The sequence below is a fragment of the Gobio gobio genome (genome assembly GCF_949357685.1).
Source record: "Gobio gobio genome assembly, chromosome: 2".
Lineage (NCBI taxonomy): Eukaryota > Metazoa > Chordata > Actinopteri > Cypriniformes > Gobionidae > Gobio > Gobio gobio.
The window spans coordinates 11,435,180-11,453,298 of NC_137098.1; the positions used below are offsets into that span (position 1 = coordinate 11,435,180).

An 18,119-nucleotide genomic window follows, 5' to 3' on the forward strand; every position below is an offset into this window, starting at 1 on the left:
ATCTCGTTTTTGTCAAAGACTACATCCAGATCGGATTCAGAACGAAGATCAAACACAGATGGAGTAGATGGAGTCCATCAACACCCCTAATACTTGCACAGTCCTATAACTCGTCCTGGGTTGACATTTCATTCAGTAACATTAGGCAGTTTTGATTTATATGATGTTTAATGTTGATGATCACGTTATTTTACATTTGCATCTGTTTACATACAATTGTTTGTTTTTTGCGTCTTCCTCGCCTGTGTTTTGATCAGGAGATTCAGTACTCATTCAGAAGATGCGTAATAGCGCCCCCTAGCCTCTAACAGTGAAAATACGGAAACACTGAAAATTCCGTGTTTGGCAGGGAAGCGTTTTCTCACAAATAACGAAAAATTCTGTGTCTTGGGCGGGGAAAGTGTTGAATATGATTTAAAATGAAAGAATGGCCATCATATTAAGATCCAGCATCTGACAAAGATAGGCATTTCATAAGAGAAATAAGAATGTCATGCAGCTTTTATACTACTCTTAAAGACCCCCTGTGGTGAAAGCTTTTCTAATATTATCGTGGATCCTAAAGCTCTTGCTTGATCATAACCCTTTTTTTACCCAGTGATATTCCTCTGACCTTTTCTCTTTTGTAATGTCTCTCAGCCATCTTTCTTTCTACAGTCCTTCTTCAAATCTCCCACTTGCTCGCTCTCTCCTCCCCTGTCATGAGTGGACACGCCCCCTAATGCTGATTGGCTACAAGTGTGTTGTGGTGCTCGGTCCGATCCACATTTGTTGTGTTCAAGTGAATTATTGTGACTGCTATTATGATGTGTTGTGTAAAGACGTAATGTGTCTGAGAAGAACGGAAGTGAAAGAGTAAACAAGATGGATGAAGTTCGCTCCTGTCTCTTGTTCTTCATTATGACAGATACCACAACTTTCAACAGCGTTTCTTGGAAATCGCTTACTGCACCTAAAATTTTTCTTCTTTCTACAACTATTTGTCATTTGATAGGTTTTTGACTGTCACTTTTTGGCTGATGAAGTGAAATACACTCATAATGGATGTCCGATTTTAAAAGAGGATACTGTTAAACTACGTCTTTACAGGTACGTTTTTCATCCTGCTGTAAATAAATACAGTATATGAGTCCAGTATAAAAGTACGATAGTATACCTTTTTACCTTTAAGAATATTGACATTTCATGAAGATTTCTTTATGTTTAGATTTACAGAGACAGAGACCTACAGTGAGCTGTTCTCTCTCAGTGTTGAAATCCTGGAGCCTGACTGTAATGTGATTAGGTTTGGATCACAGAGCCTTGAAGTGCCAGAGTTTTATGGCCTCTCCAATATCCTGGATGGCAATGTTGTGTCCTTCCACTATGAACACCGACATAATATTGAGTGCACAGTTCAGGTGACAACTTTGGAGACATATCTACCTGTTCATGGTCAACTAGTCACTGGGGAACCGGAGAAACCAGAGGGACCGAGAGGGGATGAACCTGATAGCTTTGTTCCTCTTCGAAGACAGCTGGGTAAAATCATAAAATAATAATAATTTACCAATTTTCCTACTTTCCTACTGCACAAATGTGCCTATATTCCATTAGGTCATAATTAACTTTTGTGGCAACTTTTAGCCCAACTTTTCCCCCCCTTAATAATATTATATACAAACTGAGATACACTATATTGCCAAAAGTATTGGGACATCCCTCCAAATCATTGAATTCAGGTGTTCCAGTCATTTCCATGGCCACAGGTGTATAAAATCAAGCACCTAGGCATGCAGACGCTTCTACAAACAAATGTGAAAGAATGGGTCGCTCTCAGGAGCTCAGTGAATTCACGCATGGTACCGTGATAGGTTGCCATCTTTGCAATAAGTCCATTTGTGAAATTTCCTCACTACTAAATATTCCACGATCAACTGTTAGTGGTATTATAACAAAGTGGAAGCAATTGGGAACAACAGCAACTCAGCCACGAAGTGGTAGGCCACATAAAATCACAGAGCGGGGTCAGCGCATGCTGAGGCGCACAGTGTGCAGAAGTCTGCAATTTTCTGCAGAGTCAATAGCTGCAGACCTCCAAACTTCGTGTGGCCTTTAGATTAGCAGATTAGGTCGAGCAGCTGCGTCCAAGCCTTACATCACCAAGTGCTATGCAAAGCGTCGGCTGCAGTGGGGTAAAGCACGCCGCCACTGGACTCTAGAGCAATGGAGACGTGTTCTCTGGAGTGACGAATCACGCTTCTCTGTCTGGCAATCCGATGGAAAAGTCTGGGTTTGGTGGTTGCCAGGAGAACGGTACTTGCCTGACTACATTGTGCCAAGTGGGAAGTTTGGTGGAGGGTGGATTATGGTGTGGGGTTGTTTTTTAGGGGTTGGACTTGGCCCCTTAGTTCCAGTGAAAAAAAAACTCTTAATGCTTCAGCATACCAAGACATTTTGGACAATTTCATGCTACGAACTTTATGGGAACATTTTGGGGATGGCACCTTCCTGTTCCAACATGACTGTGCACCAGTGCACAAAGCAAGGTCCATAAAGACATGGATGAAAGAGTTTGGTGTGGAGGAACTTGACTGGCCTGCACAGAGTCCTGACCTCAACCTGATAGAACACCTCTGGGATGAATTAGAGCGGAGACTGTGAGCCAGGCCTTCTCGTCCAGCATCAGTGCCTGACCTCACAAATGTTCTTCTAGAAGAATGGTCAAAAATTCCTAAAACACACTCCTAAACCTTGTGGAAAGCCTTCCCAGAAGAGTTGAAGCTGTTATAGCTGCAGAGGGTGGGCCAACTCCATATTAAACCCTACGGATTAAGAATGGGATGTCATTAAAGTTCATGTGCATGTAAAGGCAGGCGTCCCAAAACTTTTGGCAATATAGTGTATATGCTACAATAAAGTGTTTTTTTTGGCAGACAGTTGATAGTATATTATTTATTTATTTTTATTCAAATATTTCAGAATACACTACTGGTCAAAGCTTTGAATAATTAAATGTTTTTGATAGAAGTCTCGTATACTCACCAAGGCTACATTTATTTGATCAAAAATACAGTAAAAACAGTAAAATTGTGAAATATTATTACAATTTTAAATAACTGTTTTCTATTTGAAAAATATAAAAAATGTAATGTTTTCCTGTGATGCAAAGCTGAATTTTCAGCAGCCATTAATCCAGTCTTCAGTCTCACATGATCTTTCAGAAACTATTATGCTGAATTATTCCAAACTTCTGACCGTAAATCTACCTGAAAATACTTCAAAATATACCTTGATTTCATGTGAGCATTATAATATCTGGGGAAAGAATTAACAATTTATTTTGTGGTTTAATATCACATCATTTCCTCTGTCCCCCTACAGATAATAAAGCTCGAGCTAATTGTAAAAGTGACGACTGTCTAAAGGGTCTTAAACTGCTGAAGATCACCAAAGTACCATGCAATGATTTCCTCATGATGGGCATCCGATACCACCACATTGACCCTCCATCTCCAGACATAGATTACATCGCCATTAGACTGGACCTCACAGACACTCGTAGCAGGAGCATAATTCAGGTGTACATTCTAAAATCAAAGCATTTTCTTATTACTGCATTTTTACATTACATTATTAACAACAATACTGCCCACCTCCCATTCAGTCGGAGCAGGCCTGGATCCCGGTAACCATTAAAGACGCTCTGCCAAACCAGCCGCCCAAGCCTGCTTTTATGTCCATGTTCATCTTAGAGGTGGACCAGTTCATTCTGACTCCTCTCTCCACGGCAACTCTGGATGCAGAGGATGATGAGACGCCCAAACAGAGGCTGGTGTTCAACATCACTAACCCCCCTAATGAGGGCTTCATTACTCACCTGTCAGATCACACCAAACCCATCTCCTCCTTCTCCTGGACGGATCTCAACGACATGCTGATCAGCTACCAGCCTCCAAACTCCAGTCACACGCAGCGTAGGAACTATGAGGTAACCCTTGTGGAAAAAAAGAAATACAATTTAGCATACTTTTACAGAGTACTTAAATAATATACTTTAAGGTGCAAAATGATTATAATGTTTTCTGACACTGCATGTTAACACACTAAAGTTACAATTGTAATCAAGTACTTTACATGTGCTTTAGTTATGTTAGTCAACACATCAGAATAATTGTCCATGCACAACATAAGCGTTAAAAAGTGCACTTTTTAAAAGTGTACTTAAGTGTGTTAAGAAACATTGTCATGAAAGTGCACTCTTTAAAGATCTGAAGTACACTACAAGTGCACATTCAATACAATTTTAGCTCTTTTTTTCCCGGGAGCTAGATGTTAAACAGAATTATTATTTAACTCTATAATGCAGTAGTTATGTATTGTTAATTTCTACTAGGTGGAGTTTGAGGTGCATGATTTCTACTTTGAGAAAAGCCAGCCTGTGATGATCCATGTGTCAATCAGGACAGCTGACACCAATGCACCAAGAGTATCATGGAACATGGGTCTGTATTGTGCATTATTTTTATATTTACATATATATACATATTGCTCTGTTCTCATCTCAGTGCTTTTCTTAAGAATCGTTTTTTTTCTTTTTTTAAAGCTGCAGTCCGTAATTTTTTGCGTTCTAGCGGTCAATAAACAGAACTGCATGCGTATTGAAGAACATTGCAGCCGGATCTACTTCTCTCTGTTTATGTCTATGGCGAGTCACGCAGGGACTGTGCTCCTCTGCAGCGGTTCCTACCAGACCAGTCTGAAATAGTCCCAATATAAACACTTATTATAAGTGTACCATAATGATTCAGGGTAAGACAAAAACACGGTTTGGAAAATGGATTCATGTTGTACATTCTCATTATATAATTTTTTGCAAATCTTGAACACAAAAAAAGTTACGGACAGCAGCTTTAAAACAGAACATTTGATAGGTGGAGTTATAAATGACCCTGAAAAACATGGTTCTGTATTTGTGAATAATTTTCAAAAATTGCATAATTTTTTTAGAAAAGACTTGCATTAGAAAAGAGAAAAAGAAAATGACAGGTTGGATTGATCAGTAACATTTTGAGTGGGGCTCTATAGTATGTTCACTTGCTGTGTATTTCAAATCTCTCTCTCTCTCTCTCTCTCTCTCTCTCTCTCTCTCTCTCTCTCTCTCTCTCTCTCTCTCTCTCTCTCTCTCTCTCTCTCTCTCTCTCTCTCTCTCATATCTATTTTTAACAAACTTGCAGATAACATAATATTAATTAAATAAATGGCCACTTAAGTGTATTTAAAGAGACAGTTTTATGACTATGCTTCCTGACACACTTAAGTAGACTTTTAAAAAGTGCACTTTGTTATAATGCCAGATTAAAAGTTTGACCTTAAAGCACATTTAAAATCATTATGTTAGAATAATATGTAGTCGTGCTTTAAAGAAGTACATTTATTTTGATGTGTTGACTAACATACTTAAATGGTTACTTCAGCGATTAGAATTAAGCTTTGTATCAGTAGTATATTCGAATGATCGTGCTTCCCCCCCTCATATCCCCCTGAGACGAGAGATTTATGTATTTTGTCTGGAAAAAAGCCTTAGATGATGCAAAATCGTCATTTTGCGTCATTGAAGGTTTTTTTGGCCAGAGGCTAGAGACTACAGCCAGTAGTAGGAGATAGTTCCACATGTTTTCAACCCGCCCATAGGGGTGGGATCTCACTCACAGAATGTTAGACACAGACGGCAGCACGGACATTCATAACGGGGCGGTGCGGAGCAAAGTGAGTTTCCATAGGCATGAACTGAAAACGTGGCAGACTGGACAGGCACCGTGAATGACTATGAGGCTGTGAATGAATGCCGGTTGGCCATTTCGGTTTAAAATTAGTGGCAATTCGGAGGTGGGGGGTTGCTTGAATTGTGGGTTCATGAAAACACAACAACAAAACGGTACAATGACAAACTCACTTAAATAGGCGCATTTCGCTTTGAAACCAAATCTTCCGCGATCATCTGGTCTGTCAGCTCCTCACTCTCTGATGAATGAAATCTGACTCCTGCTGCCTTTGTGCTGTGACTCTCATTCGGCTCGTGCTGTATTGAACAGACATGTTCAGTTTTTAATTGCAGTGTCTGTTCTCTAACTGAACTAAATTATTTTATTACTATAAAAATCAAAACGATGGTGGGGTGGTGCCGCGTTGGGCAAGAGATGTAACCGTAGGCGTGGCTTGGGAGTGGCCTCATAGGGCAGCGAAGCAAGTGCATTCTGGGAGTTGTTGTCTTTCATCCATATGAGCCAAAAATTTATTTTTCTGCCTTTTCTCAGTCTAGAAGGCACCAACTTCAAAAATAATTTCACATTTCTACTACATAACTGACCCAATTTAAATACACATTCATCTTTCCAGCTGTGAAGTATCCCTTTAAGCACATGTAGAGTACTTGATTATAAATTTAACTGTAGAGTTGTTAGATATTACATTAAAAGTCAATATTAATATTTTAATATTCACAGACAAGGCTTAAGCTAGTCCCAGACTAAAATGGATTATTGAGCTGTTTTAACTGAAAGCAACTTGCACTGACATATCTTAATATATGTCACTGCCATTGTTTTGTTTTCTCAAGATGCACACCAGTAATGATTTTTTAAGGCCTAATCCTGGCTTAATCTAAGACCTGTCCGGAAAACAAGGCAATGCTTGCTAGTACATTCGGCAGTACACTTTAACAATATTTCAATATAACGATAAGACAACAAAGGTTATTTTAATTTAAAGATGTGGGTAAAAAAAGCATTTTTGGCATTTAATATAAATATAAACTACAATACTTTTATTGAATTGCAATTAACATGCAATTGAGTGTTCAAAAACATTACATTCACTTCACGCTTAAGTATATTCTTTTGAAGCATTATTTCCCTAATATGTACTCTCTTTAAAAGTATGCTCAAGTATACTAAGGGAACATGTTAGGTTAGAGGAAAATGTCTTAGTTGTCAAAATCACACTGATTGTAAAGGGTAGTGGGCTGTTTGTGAAATTAAATTAACTTTCTTTAAGATCACACAAAACCGCAGTGAGTGGGGTGATTAAATGCCAGGGAAATATCATCAATCCCAGACAATTAATTAAACCCTGAGGGGAAATTCAGAAAGTTCAGGAAATTACAGTACCTGGTGATTTGAAAGCTCAGGATGTGTCATAAATGCCAGACAAATGATCTTCTCCTTATTTCTATCAAATGAATAGGTCTCAGTCTGTTGGAAGGTCAGTCTCGTCCAATCACATGGGATCAGTTGCAGATTGTTGACAATGACAACCTGAAGGCTGTGAAGATCATCACTGTGGATGGCCTGCAGCATGGCAGACTAACTGTTAGAGGTATACATCCAGATAACCTCCCTCCTCAATTTGGAAATATGAATCTGCTATAGCTATCAGTTGAGTCATATTGTAGTTATATCTTTTGCGTTTTTTTCACAAAACCTTCTCACTACCGCTGTATGTTTATCTATATGTTAGGTGGAAAAGGTTTCATGTTCACTGTGAAGGATATTAAGGATGGTGTGGTACACTACCATCATGATGACAGTGACACTACCAAAGATTATATAGTTTTCCGGATTACTGATGGCTTACATCAAACTAGACACAAGTTTCCCATCAACATCCTGCCCAAAGATGACAGCCCGCCCTTCCTCATTACCAATATGGTGCTAGAGCTGTCTGAAGGTCAGACGGGTCTTTTGAGAGGATCCATTTTGCAAGCCTGTGATATGGACTCCAGTGATGACTACATCATGTTCAACATCACCAGACCTCCTCAGACAGGGGAAATCATGAAGATGCCTGGTCCTGGGATAACAGGTGAGGAAAAGGGTTGTATAGGAAAACTAGAAAATCCTCTATATGCACCTTATCAGATTAGTACTATGAGCCAAATCAATAAATTTCACTTTATATTTTAACCAACCAGAACACTCTAGCACTGTCTTGTAATGCCCTAGTAATCAATAGAACAGTTTAGCGACTGCCTTAGAAGAACAACATTACAACCAACTTGCAACTCACTAGTAACTCACTGAGGACACCTTAGCTACCGCCTAGTGACACTCTATGAACCATCCCATAATATCCTAGCACACATCCTAGAAACCACCCAGAACTCGCTAGCAAATCCAATTGTATCAAGATGCATGTTGACTAAATTCAAGCATTAAAGAGAAAACAGTGTCTTCACTTTTATCTTTTTACACATTCATTTCCCACATATAATTGAATGAGGAAAGGAAAAACAAAAATAAACAGCAACAACAGACTAGCATGTTGACTACTTGAACATACATTTTGCCCTCCTTTCTTTCTGGCCAGCAAATTTCTCAATGACTCTCTGATCAAAGTCAGTCATCTCAGTAGTGTCATGACGTTTGCATTTTTCAGTCAGATATTTGAGGTCTCTTACCCACAAAACTTCAGTACCGATACTTTGAAATAAAAGACAGGGAAAGCAATAAAGGGCATTGCTAACAACACATCCAGCCAGCCACCTACGTTTCTCATAACAAGCCGTGAAGCTCCGAGTGCAGCTGCGTCCTGTCACTGGCCTGCTGCTGGATTTGTAAATCGCGTTGGTCCGGGATCCTTTATACTTTTTTTTCTTTAAGCGAACGCCTAGTGAAAGAATTAAGTTTAACTGCTGTCATCTCTACAAAAGTGATCATCCTAACAAGATTTTGGCGGAGTCGGACTGACTGTGTCGCCCGCGCACTTTCGCTTTAGTGGCTAAGAACGAAAAGTTGAATGACAGGTGACGAGAACCAATCAGATTGGATAAAATAACACGCATCCAATTCTGATTCGCCAGGGACGCAGCGACCTGCGTCCGGGGGAGGATCTTTAAGAAACCAATTAGAGACCAGCTTCAGGTCACATGCTGCCCATAGATTTTTGTACTCAGATAGACATCCATTTGTCCGGCGTCACTCGCGCATGAAACCACATGAAACATATTGAAGAACATATAAAATAGTTAACCGATCAAAGCCAGTTTTTATTAAATGCTGACGCTCTTACTAACAGCCGGCACATCGTACGAGTAAGCTATTTTATTTTTATTTCATTTTTATATAATTTTTGTATACATGTATATTTTTGGAATTTTGATGGGGGCGGCGCCCAAGCGTCCTCTATTGACCAGCTGCCACTGCTAATAACCCTACAAATAAACACCCTATCAAACACATAATGTAATGTCCTAGAAACCACACAGAATTCCCAAGCAACTACCTAGTAACACCATAGTAGTCACTCATAACCCCCCAGCAACCACCTATGAATTCCCTATGAACAACCCATAACACAATATGAACTGCCTAGCAGTGCCTTAGAAATGACTTAGCACTCCCTAACAGCGGCCTAGTAATGCGCTAGTAGCCATTTATAACACTTAAGAAACAAATATCGATGCCCTAGTAACCACCTTTAATAATGTAGTAACTTCCTAGTAATTACTGAAACACCCTATCAAATGCCTAGCAACACCCTAGTAACCACCCAAAGCACTCTAGCAAATGCCTACTGTTGCAACATCCTAGAAACCACTCTGAACTCCTTAGAAACAGCCCAGTAATGTCCAAGTAACTACCCATAACACCATAGCAACCACAAATGAACGCCCATGTAACCAACCATAATATCCTAGCAAACACCTACTTTTGCAACGCCCTAGAAACCACCTAGAATTCCCTAACAGCCAACTAGCAGCTCCCTAGTAAACAGCCTTGCAACTACCTACTGTTGCAACATTCTTGAAACCACCCAGAACTCCCTAGCAGCAACCTAGTGATGCCCTAGTAACCACCCATAACTCCCTAGCAACCACCTATTGTAGTAACACCCTAGAAACCACCCAGAACTCCATAGAAACCACCTAGTAACACCTTAGCAACCAACTAGCAAAACTCCCAGAACCCCTAACAAACTACATTCACATTTTCTTTAGAAGTAAAAGTAAAAATAATTCTTGGGGAACTGAGTTTCCTCAGGCATCCTTTAAATACCACAGCAAAAAAAAAAAAATTTCTTTCAGGATACCCTGTTACCCGTTTTCTTCAGAAGGACCTCTTCCATTCCATCATCTACTATCGGCACTCAGGCAGTGAAGTGTTTGATGACTCTTTTGAGGTTGTGCTCTCTGATTTTCATGACCCTCCTAATCTTTCAGAGCCTCAGGTAAGTTCCAGATTTCCTAAACATCCCCTCTGGGATCTAATAGGAGTTTCTAATAGGTTTCCTCTAATCTGACTTTCAGAGTTTGCATGTTATTCACTAACCAGGTGATCTTTGCAGGTCATTGTGATTCAAATCCAGCCAGTCCCCGATCAGCCTCCACAAGAGGCACCAGGTGTGACCAGGCACTTGGTTGTCAATGAGACAGATGTCACCTACTTGACCAAGCAACAGCTGCACTTTGTTGACTTGGAGTCACCAGATAGTGAGCTCACATACACCGTCACCACCCCACCTTTCTACAGCACCACCTATGGGTACAAAATTAAACTAGAAGCCTATGAGGTCCACAGCAGGACAAATCTATTCAGTTGAAACCTGCAGCATATAACTTGACATGTATGTGCTGAAAAGATTCAGGATGATGGTAATACTTGTGCATTTTGATTTACAGAGGGTCTGATGCAGGAAGGTTGTTTCTGGTTGATAGCATCCCAAAATTTAACAAGGACCCAAACGCCCCAATGCTGAGACTTTTCACTCAGGTAAATACTCTGAACTAGGGCTAGACATATAATTTTCCCCAAAGAAACTGTAGCTGTAAATGATCCTCTCTTTATAGAATGCAGTTAACTACATGAAAGTTGCTTACATGCCTCCCATCCGGGACATTGGACCCTACCCGCAGCACATCCAGTTCATCCTGTCAGTGACCAACCAGCAAGGCAGCATGACCGCTGGAATCTGCTTCAACATAACGATTCTGCCGGTGGATAACCTGGCACCAGAGGTAGCCCTCATCTACTCAATCCAGAACAGATAATAATTATAGTGCTTGCTAGTGGTACTTATTGAGTTGTGCTATTCATTTTCTCTCATGCTGACCTGGAGGGTCAATGTTTACACTTTAGGGGGAGATAAACCCGTGAATGGCATACTAATAGTAGTCAATGAACAATAAATTGGGTTAAGAGAATGTATTTTAACATAAAAAAATCGTACATATTTAACCTTTAAGGAACCCTTGTACAAAAGAAACATACTTCTGGAAATATGTAAATAATATTGTAATAAAGTTCGATTGCGGATTAACCGCCACCTCCACATTATGCTTTTGCCCCCGAAATTTAATCACAACTGACACTACAGGATACCTCACCACGTCCCCGTGCACACACCGTACCTGAACCATGCGGCTTGAGCCCATCCTGCCGCTGTGGCCGTCTTCTCAAAGAGGTCCAAGAAGACCTCTGGATCGTCCTGTGGCCCCATCTTGTTCAGCGGCAGGTGGGTGGTCGCACTCGGGACCGCTGGGGTTCCTGCCCGAGCCTCCCGGTCTATCCTGCTCCGGAACCTCTCGCAATCCTCCTGCTGGCCCTGCACAATCACCTGGAAGCGGCGTTCCTGGTCGCTCCTCAGGTCCAGCAGGGCCTGGTGCTGTTCCTGATGCAGGACCGCGAGGGATGAAATGACCTCCGCAAATGGCGATGACGGTGGCGGCGATTGCATGGCGGCAATTCTTCCTTTCCGGGTTTTCGGCACCACTGTAATAAAGTTCGATTGTAGCAAGGAAGGAAGAAGGCAGGGTCGGCTTGTTGGACACTCGGGGTGCTTTATTTTCCCTCGTTTCATTACACAACATAAATCACGCCCACTGGCGTTCACAATAAACTCAAACTGGTACGGGCAATCTCAACGTTTCTGTGTTCTCCCGTCTCTGTGCGTGTGTCTCCCGAGCCTCCAGACAGTCTCTCTCCGTGAAGCCCTCTTCCGGATGGCTTATATCCGGTCTCTCCACGCCCATTACTGAAACAAGACACAGGTGTTTATGCTTTGCACTTGACCCACTTACGGCGCACCTGTTTCCCGACTCTCTCTCCCGTCACAGACCTCGCTAAACCACGCCCCCCCCCGGCACAAATATATTTTTTAATAAAATACGTAATTGTGAGCTGAATTTAACTCTTCTTTTTGTCTTCAGGTACATGTGAGGCAGCTGACGTTGGATGAGGGGGGAGAGAGCTGGGTGAGTGAAGAACACATGCGTCTAATGGACCAGGACTCGCTCGAGGACTCTCTGCGTGTGGAGCTGAAGACAAAACCTCAGCATGGCAGTATTTACCTGGATGGCACAGCCATGAGTCCAGGCCAGACTTTCACAGTCAGGGATCTGAAAAGCCTAAAAGTTAGGTCAGATGTGGTTCATCATAGTTTGTTTGGGTTCATCATAAACACTTTAACTAGTATTTGACCTTGCTGGTTCATTCTACATTATCTTTAGTTTTGCCTATTTTGTCTCAACAGATATCACCATGACAGCTCTGAGACAGAACATGATGAAATTACATTTATTGCTACAGATGGAATCAATATTGCTGACTTTGTACTACATGTCAAGGTAATGAAGATTTTTCTTGCAATTACTTATTAGCACAAAAGAAACACATGAAGACATCTAACAAACGCATGTTTGACAGGTGACGCCAGTCAACGATGAGGTGCCAGTGCTAGTGGCAGGTTTGAAACCCATTTTAGCCTGTGCAGAGGGACAGGAAGTGGTCATCACTGTGGAGTACATCTGTGCCACAGATCCTGACAGTGATGATGGCAAATTGATGTATATGATTGCCCGACAACCATATCACGGGGTAGTTCAAAGAAATGGCATCGTGGTGGACCGCTTCATTCAAGCAGATATAACTGCTGGCTTAATTTCCTACAGACACACAGGTAATGTAAGAATAATAGTAATGGATTTCTTTCACTTTTTATTAGGGCTGTCAAGCAATTCAAATGTTTAATCTAATTAATTACACGATGTGGCGATTAATTAATCGCACATCAAATTTGGCTGAGAAATGACTCCCAAAAGATAATATAAAGTCATTATTGTGTAAAAATACATTACAAAAAGTAGCTTCAGAAAAAAAAATATTTGGGGGTGAACTATACCTTTAATGTTTGTTTTTATTAATATGGAAATATGAAATAATTGTTTATGAAATTATACTCTAAATAAGAAAGTAAAACGATAAATGTCTAATGGAGTGAGTCATTGATTCATTCGATTCGTTCAAACGGCTGATTCATTCAGGAGTGAAGTAAATGGTTCTCTTTATGAAAATAGCATTTATTCATATTGTAGATTCAGAAATGAAACGTATTGCTCGCAGTCGGAGACGAACAGTTCTGCTTTGTCTTTATATTTCCGTCTGCAAAACTGAGCGAAACAGACAATATTGTGTCTAAAACAACACAATATTAACTTACTTATCTATTTTATTACACGGTTGTATGTAACTTAATATCCAACCATAATAGGACATACCCTTGTGAAAAATAGCACTTCAGCATACTTTAAAAAAGAGTTCTTATTAAGTAAGAATATACTTAAGTGCAAAGTGAATGTAATGTTTGCGGACTTATCATCTATTATAGTTTAAATTTACATTAAATGCAATTAGCGAACTTCAGGGTGCTTTTTTGTACATCTTTATATGTAATTTCTTAATTACTTCTGTTGTCTTTGAAATATAGTTCAAGTGTACTGCCGAATGTTCTGAAAAGCATTTATGGTAAACTAAAATATACTTTAAAGTGTAAGTTCACCCAAAATGTTTAATTCTGTCATTAATTACTCATCCTCATGTTGTTCCAAACCCGTAAGACCGTTTCAATATATTTTTGATGAAATCCGAGAGCCCTCTGGCTCTGACCCCTCCATAGGCAGCAACGTTACTGCAACTTTCAAGTCCTATAAAGGTAGTAAAGACATCGTTAAAGTAGTTCATATGACTCCAGTGGTTCAACCTTAATGTTATGAAACAAGGAGATGTAAGCCCGCTGAAATCGTTCCAATGGAGGCAAACGATCGCGGGTGAAGGTCACTGCGCGTTCGGTCTTTTCAGCTGGCATAGGGATTTAATTCCAATTCATCTTTTATCTGTCTCCATTTTATAATAATCTCACATTTAGGTTAGAATGCCAATTGGTTGTTTGGTCATTTATATTTAATAGTTAATCACACATTTAATTATTCTGTTTAACCCTTTGTTGAAATTATACCCGTAAATAGAGATAGTTAATCATTCCTGAGTAAGTCAGAATAGATAAAAATGTAACATTTATTAACAGTCTGAAAATTACATAACGCTGAACATCTAGTAGACGCTCAACGTTATGGGCCGAACTCATTACAGTATCCTTTTGTCACACCTCCTTATGCCCAGACCAAGACAGAAATCTCTTTCAAATGGAAACACACGTGTTAACAATGGGAATTTACATTTAATCACTGTCCCATATGACCTGTATTGACAAAAGACCAAATGGTTGAAGCCACATCCACCATAATACGCCAAATTTCTCTAAACTCTTAAAACCTTTATCTTCTTGTTTACTTCTGTGGTGAGGAGATCTTTGTACCAGTCGCACTGAGATATTTCAAATGATATCAAACATGTATAATACTGTAGTGAGAATTGACATTACCTAAAATTCACCCAAAATCAAAATGGTTTAATCTCAGCATGAGAGGGAGTAGAAGTTTGGGGGAGCGGGGGTCAGCAGAGAAAGATGCAGCTTGGGTGGTACTGAGGTGAGACTTGCATCTCGAATGGTGTGTAAGAAACAGTTCAGATGTTAATTTCCAGAAAATGTCCTTTGTCTTCTCGGGGAGTACTTGTTCTCAATTCAGACACCCTGGCACGCTAGATTTTTACAGTTTTACAGAGAATAATAAACAAACAAAAATAAGTTGCCAGTGTCCTAAGCGATTCACATAAGCACCACAACGCATGCATGTGATCATGGGATCGTGCTCGGCCAATAGTGAGCCGGCGTTTTGCCGTAAAACCTGGAAGCGCTGTACTTTGAGAAAAGCCGAACAATATGTATTGTGTAAGAGAGTGACAGGGAAGAGAAGAAATTGTTGAATAAAGCCATTATTTTTATTTGTTTTTTGAGCACAAAAAGTATTCTCCTTACTTCATAACATTAAGGTTGAACCATTGTACTCACATGGACTATTTTAACAAAAAAGTAGTTTTTACTACCTTTCTGGACCATGAAAGTTGCAGTAACGTTGTTGTCTATGGATGGGTCAGAGAGCTTTGTATCAAAAATATCTTAATTTGTGTTTTGAAGATGAATGTTGAAGACATTTGCGGTGATGAAGTTGCAGTTTAGTACATTTAAAATATAGCAACTTTAAATGTTATTTAATATCACATTTAATTTGACATTATTACAGTGCACTTTTTAAAAGTGTACTTAAATGTGTTAAGTTTAAGAAACAGTCATGAAAGTCTATTCTCTGTAAGTACACTTTAGTGGCCTTTTATATTTAATATTCTATTATCTGCAAGTAGAGTTTTTTTAATTACTTTTAAGATTTGACGTACACCACACGTGCACTTTAAATGTGCATTTCTTTTTTGCTAAGAATCAAAATGCATTTATTTTATTTGTTTTTGTTAAATATTATTATAAACCTGTGAAGTAACAAATTTATATCAATTTTACATTCAAGGACATGAGATTGGGCTACAGCCACGGCATGACATCGTCACGTTTGTGATCTCTGATGGCGAATCAGGGCTACTTCCTTCCTGTTGCAGTGACAAAGCCACTTTCTTCAGTGCACAAACACCTGAAATACAGAACTCCCTGCCTGTCTATGACCTTAATATCACCGTTTATCCTGTGAACAACCAACCACCATCTATTGCTGTTGGTAATGGGAATACTTTTCTTTCTGATGTTATTATAACATGCAGTATGTATGTCTGTGTATGAAGGGGCTGCAGAAAAAAAAACCTTTGTACATTATAAAGTCAAATATGAATAGTGTTTAAAGGGGTCATGAACTGGCTTTTTAAAATGTTTTATACTGTTGTCTGAGTTCAACTTATGACGTTTGCATAGTTTTTACATTCAAAAACATCATAAAGAATGAGTAATAGGCTATTTTCTGCACTGGTTTTGAGTCTCTATCCTGGAACGCTCTGTTTTTATGGGCGTGCCGCACTGATGACTTGGAAGTAAACGCCCACTGCTATGATTGGATAAGCTTTGCATATTATAATGAGCTCTGGCTCCCCCGTGAGTACACGTGAGGATTTTTTTTTAAAGCGTGCGGCAACCGGAATGATTCGCCCACAGGGCTCGTAAAATGTCTTTTTCAAACAAACGAAATTATTCATATCTCATCCACCCGCAATTCATTGGAATGTTATTTTTTTATTACTTGGCCCACCCGATCGGTTCATATAACCGCAAACCGTGCATAACACACACGCACAAGCCTCACTGCAGAGTCAGACAAATCTGCATTTTCAAAACTTCCGCGATTGTATTTTTCCTTCAAATATCAAGTCAAGAGAGTGAACAACGCACATCAAGAAGGGAATGTTATTTCACTATTTAAGATAGCCGATCGACAAGCCGATGATACGATTTGGTAGCCCGTGTGGAAAACACATAGCCCCGGGATGTTGGGATTTGCGAGCCCTGGCCCATACATGTCTGAGTCTGATCACGAATCGCAGCACAATGAACCAACAACACCTCAAATAAAGGATTCTCCAACCTGTGACAGCGTGCTGTTATGTTCAATTAGACACGTACACATAATCAATAGATATCAAACGATCTGTAACAATGCAATACTATCACATATAAAAAATATTTTTTTTTACTCACATTTAGGGGTGTAACGGATCGCAGTAAGGATCACGACCCACGGTTCGGCACGCACGTGACCCGCGGATTTATTGTGCTTTTTTTTTTTTTACTTGTTGATTAATCTGAATTGTTTAGCAATCACAGACTAAAAGATAGTTTTTCAGCCGATATTGCTTTTTAAGTGATCTCGTTCCTTTAAACTCAATGCTTAGTTTCAGAGAAACACATGTGTTCACGTGAACAGGGGATGTTAATCAGTCAACAGTGGCTAGCGGAGAATTAGAAGAACTTGAAAAGCCTCCCGCATCATTCAAATCGCGTGTATGGGAGCATTTTGGCTTCCCCATTAAATATAATGATGATGGAAGAAGGGTGGTGGACAAAACTAATATTATGTATGTACTGTGGCACGAGAAAGCCGTTTGAAAGTGGCACATACATCGAGCATGGCACCTGCTGACGCCCGTTTCACACATAACTTACTCCGTTTGCAGTGCGTATGCGGTGCGTATTTTTTCCGTACCCTTGTTAACGGATACAGCTTTCACTGCACGCGGCTTCCGTCAGTGCGTCCAGGAGCGCGTGGCCATACAGCTGTGCTGCGATCGTTTCCGCACAGTCTATTTTTTGATGTGCTGGCGCTGATTTAAAGTGACAGCGCATCCGCATTAAAACAAACATGTATCGATGCGAAAATCTAGTAATTCCACCACAGATGCATATAATGTAACGTCTACTCGGTTTTAAAGTCGACACATGGCTTTTTGCCTCGAGTAAAGCAAGGAAAACGGCCTTTAATTAAACAAGGAGAAATAATGGAGAGCACCTGTCCTTCCAATTGGAGGTGGAAAAACAAAGTTCTTTATGACCTGCAGGATTTCTTGTAAAAAGATTTAAAACGAAAGAAAAGAGTAAGTTTTAATTTAAAATGTTTGTTATTTTAACATAGTCTATTGTCTGTTTTGCAATTTGCATGAGCAACTAAATATATACATCTAAAGTAGGTATTAGGCTATATAAATACAAAGTAATGAATTCAATAAAACGTTGTTTAAGTATAGTGCGTTTAAACATTATATCTATAAAATAGTGTATAGGCCTACAAAGATAATTGCAATGCTGATAAGTGTGAGAGGTCTACTCTCCCTGAGAATGTTGACATCATAATCTTTAAAAAAAAAATAAAAATAAAAAGCTCAGGCCCATTTTCACGTCTCAGGTTGTTTTTAGTC

At 39.7% G+C, this 18,119-nt stretch overlaps 1 protein-coding gene across 1 annotated transcript in view; it reads left to right on the forward strand.

Annotated features, from left to right (window-relative positions):
- frem1a (Fras1 related extracellular matrix 1a) overlaps positions 1 to 18,119 on the forward strand; it is a 59,170-nt gene that overhangs the window by 17,685 nt on the left and 23,366 nt on the right. Inside the window, exons 3-17 of the mRNA XM_079809464.1 lie at positions 995 to 1,089; positions 1,208 to 1,521; positions 3,364 to 3,560; positions 3,647 to 3,970; positions 4,376 to 4,484; positions 7,225 to 7,356; positions 7,498 to 7,842; positions 10,064 to 10,206; positions 10,324 to 10,520; positions 10,658 to 10,748; positions 10,826 to 10,993; positions 12,185 to 12,393; positions 12,508 to 12,601; positions 12,681 to 12,933; positions 15,734 to 15,937. Coding sequence (XP_079665590.1) covers positions 995 to 1,089; positions 1,208 to 1,521; positions 3,364 to 3,560; positions 3,647 to 3,970; positions 4,376 to 4,484; positions 7,225 to 7,356; positions 7,498 to 7,842; positions 10,064 to 10,206; positions 10,324 to 10,520; positions 10,658 to 10,748; positions 10,826 to 10,993; positions 12,185 to 12,393; positions 12,508 to 12,601; positions 12,681 to 12,933; positions 15,734 to 15,937 — 2,875 coding nt within the window. The remainder of the gene's footprint in view (positions 1 to 994; positions 1,090 to 1,207; positions 1,522 to 3,363; positions 3,561 to 3,646; positions 3,971 to 4,375; positions 4,485 to 7,224; positions 7,357 to 7,497; positions 7,843 to 10,063; positions 10,207 to 10,323; positions 10,521 to 10,657; positions 10,749 to 10,825; positions 10,994 to 12,184; positions 12,394 to 12,507; positions 12,602 to 12,680; positions 12,934 to 15,733; positions 15,938 to 18,119) is intronic.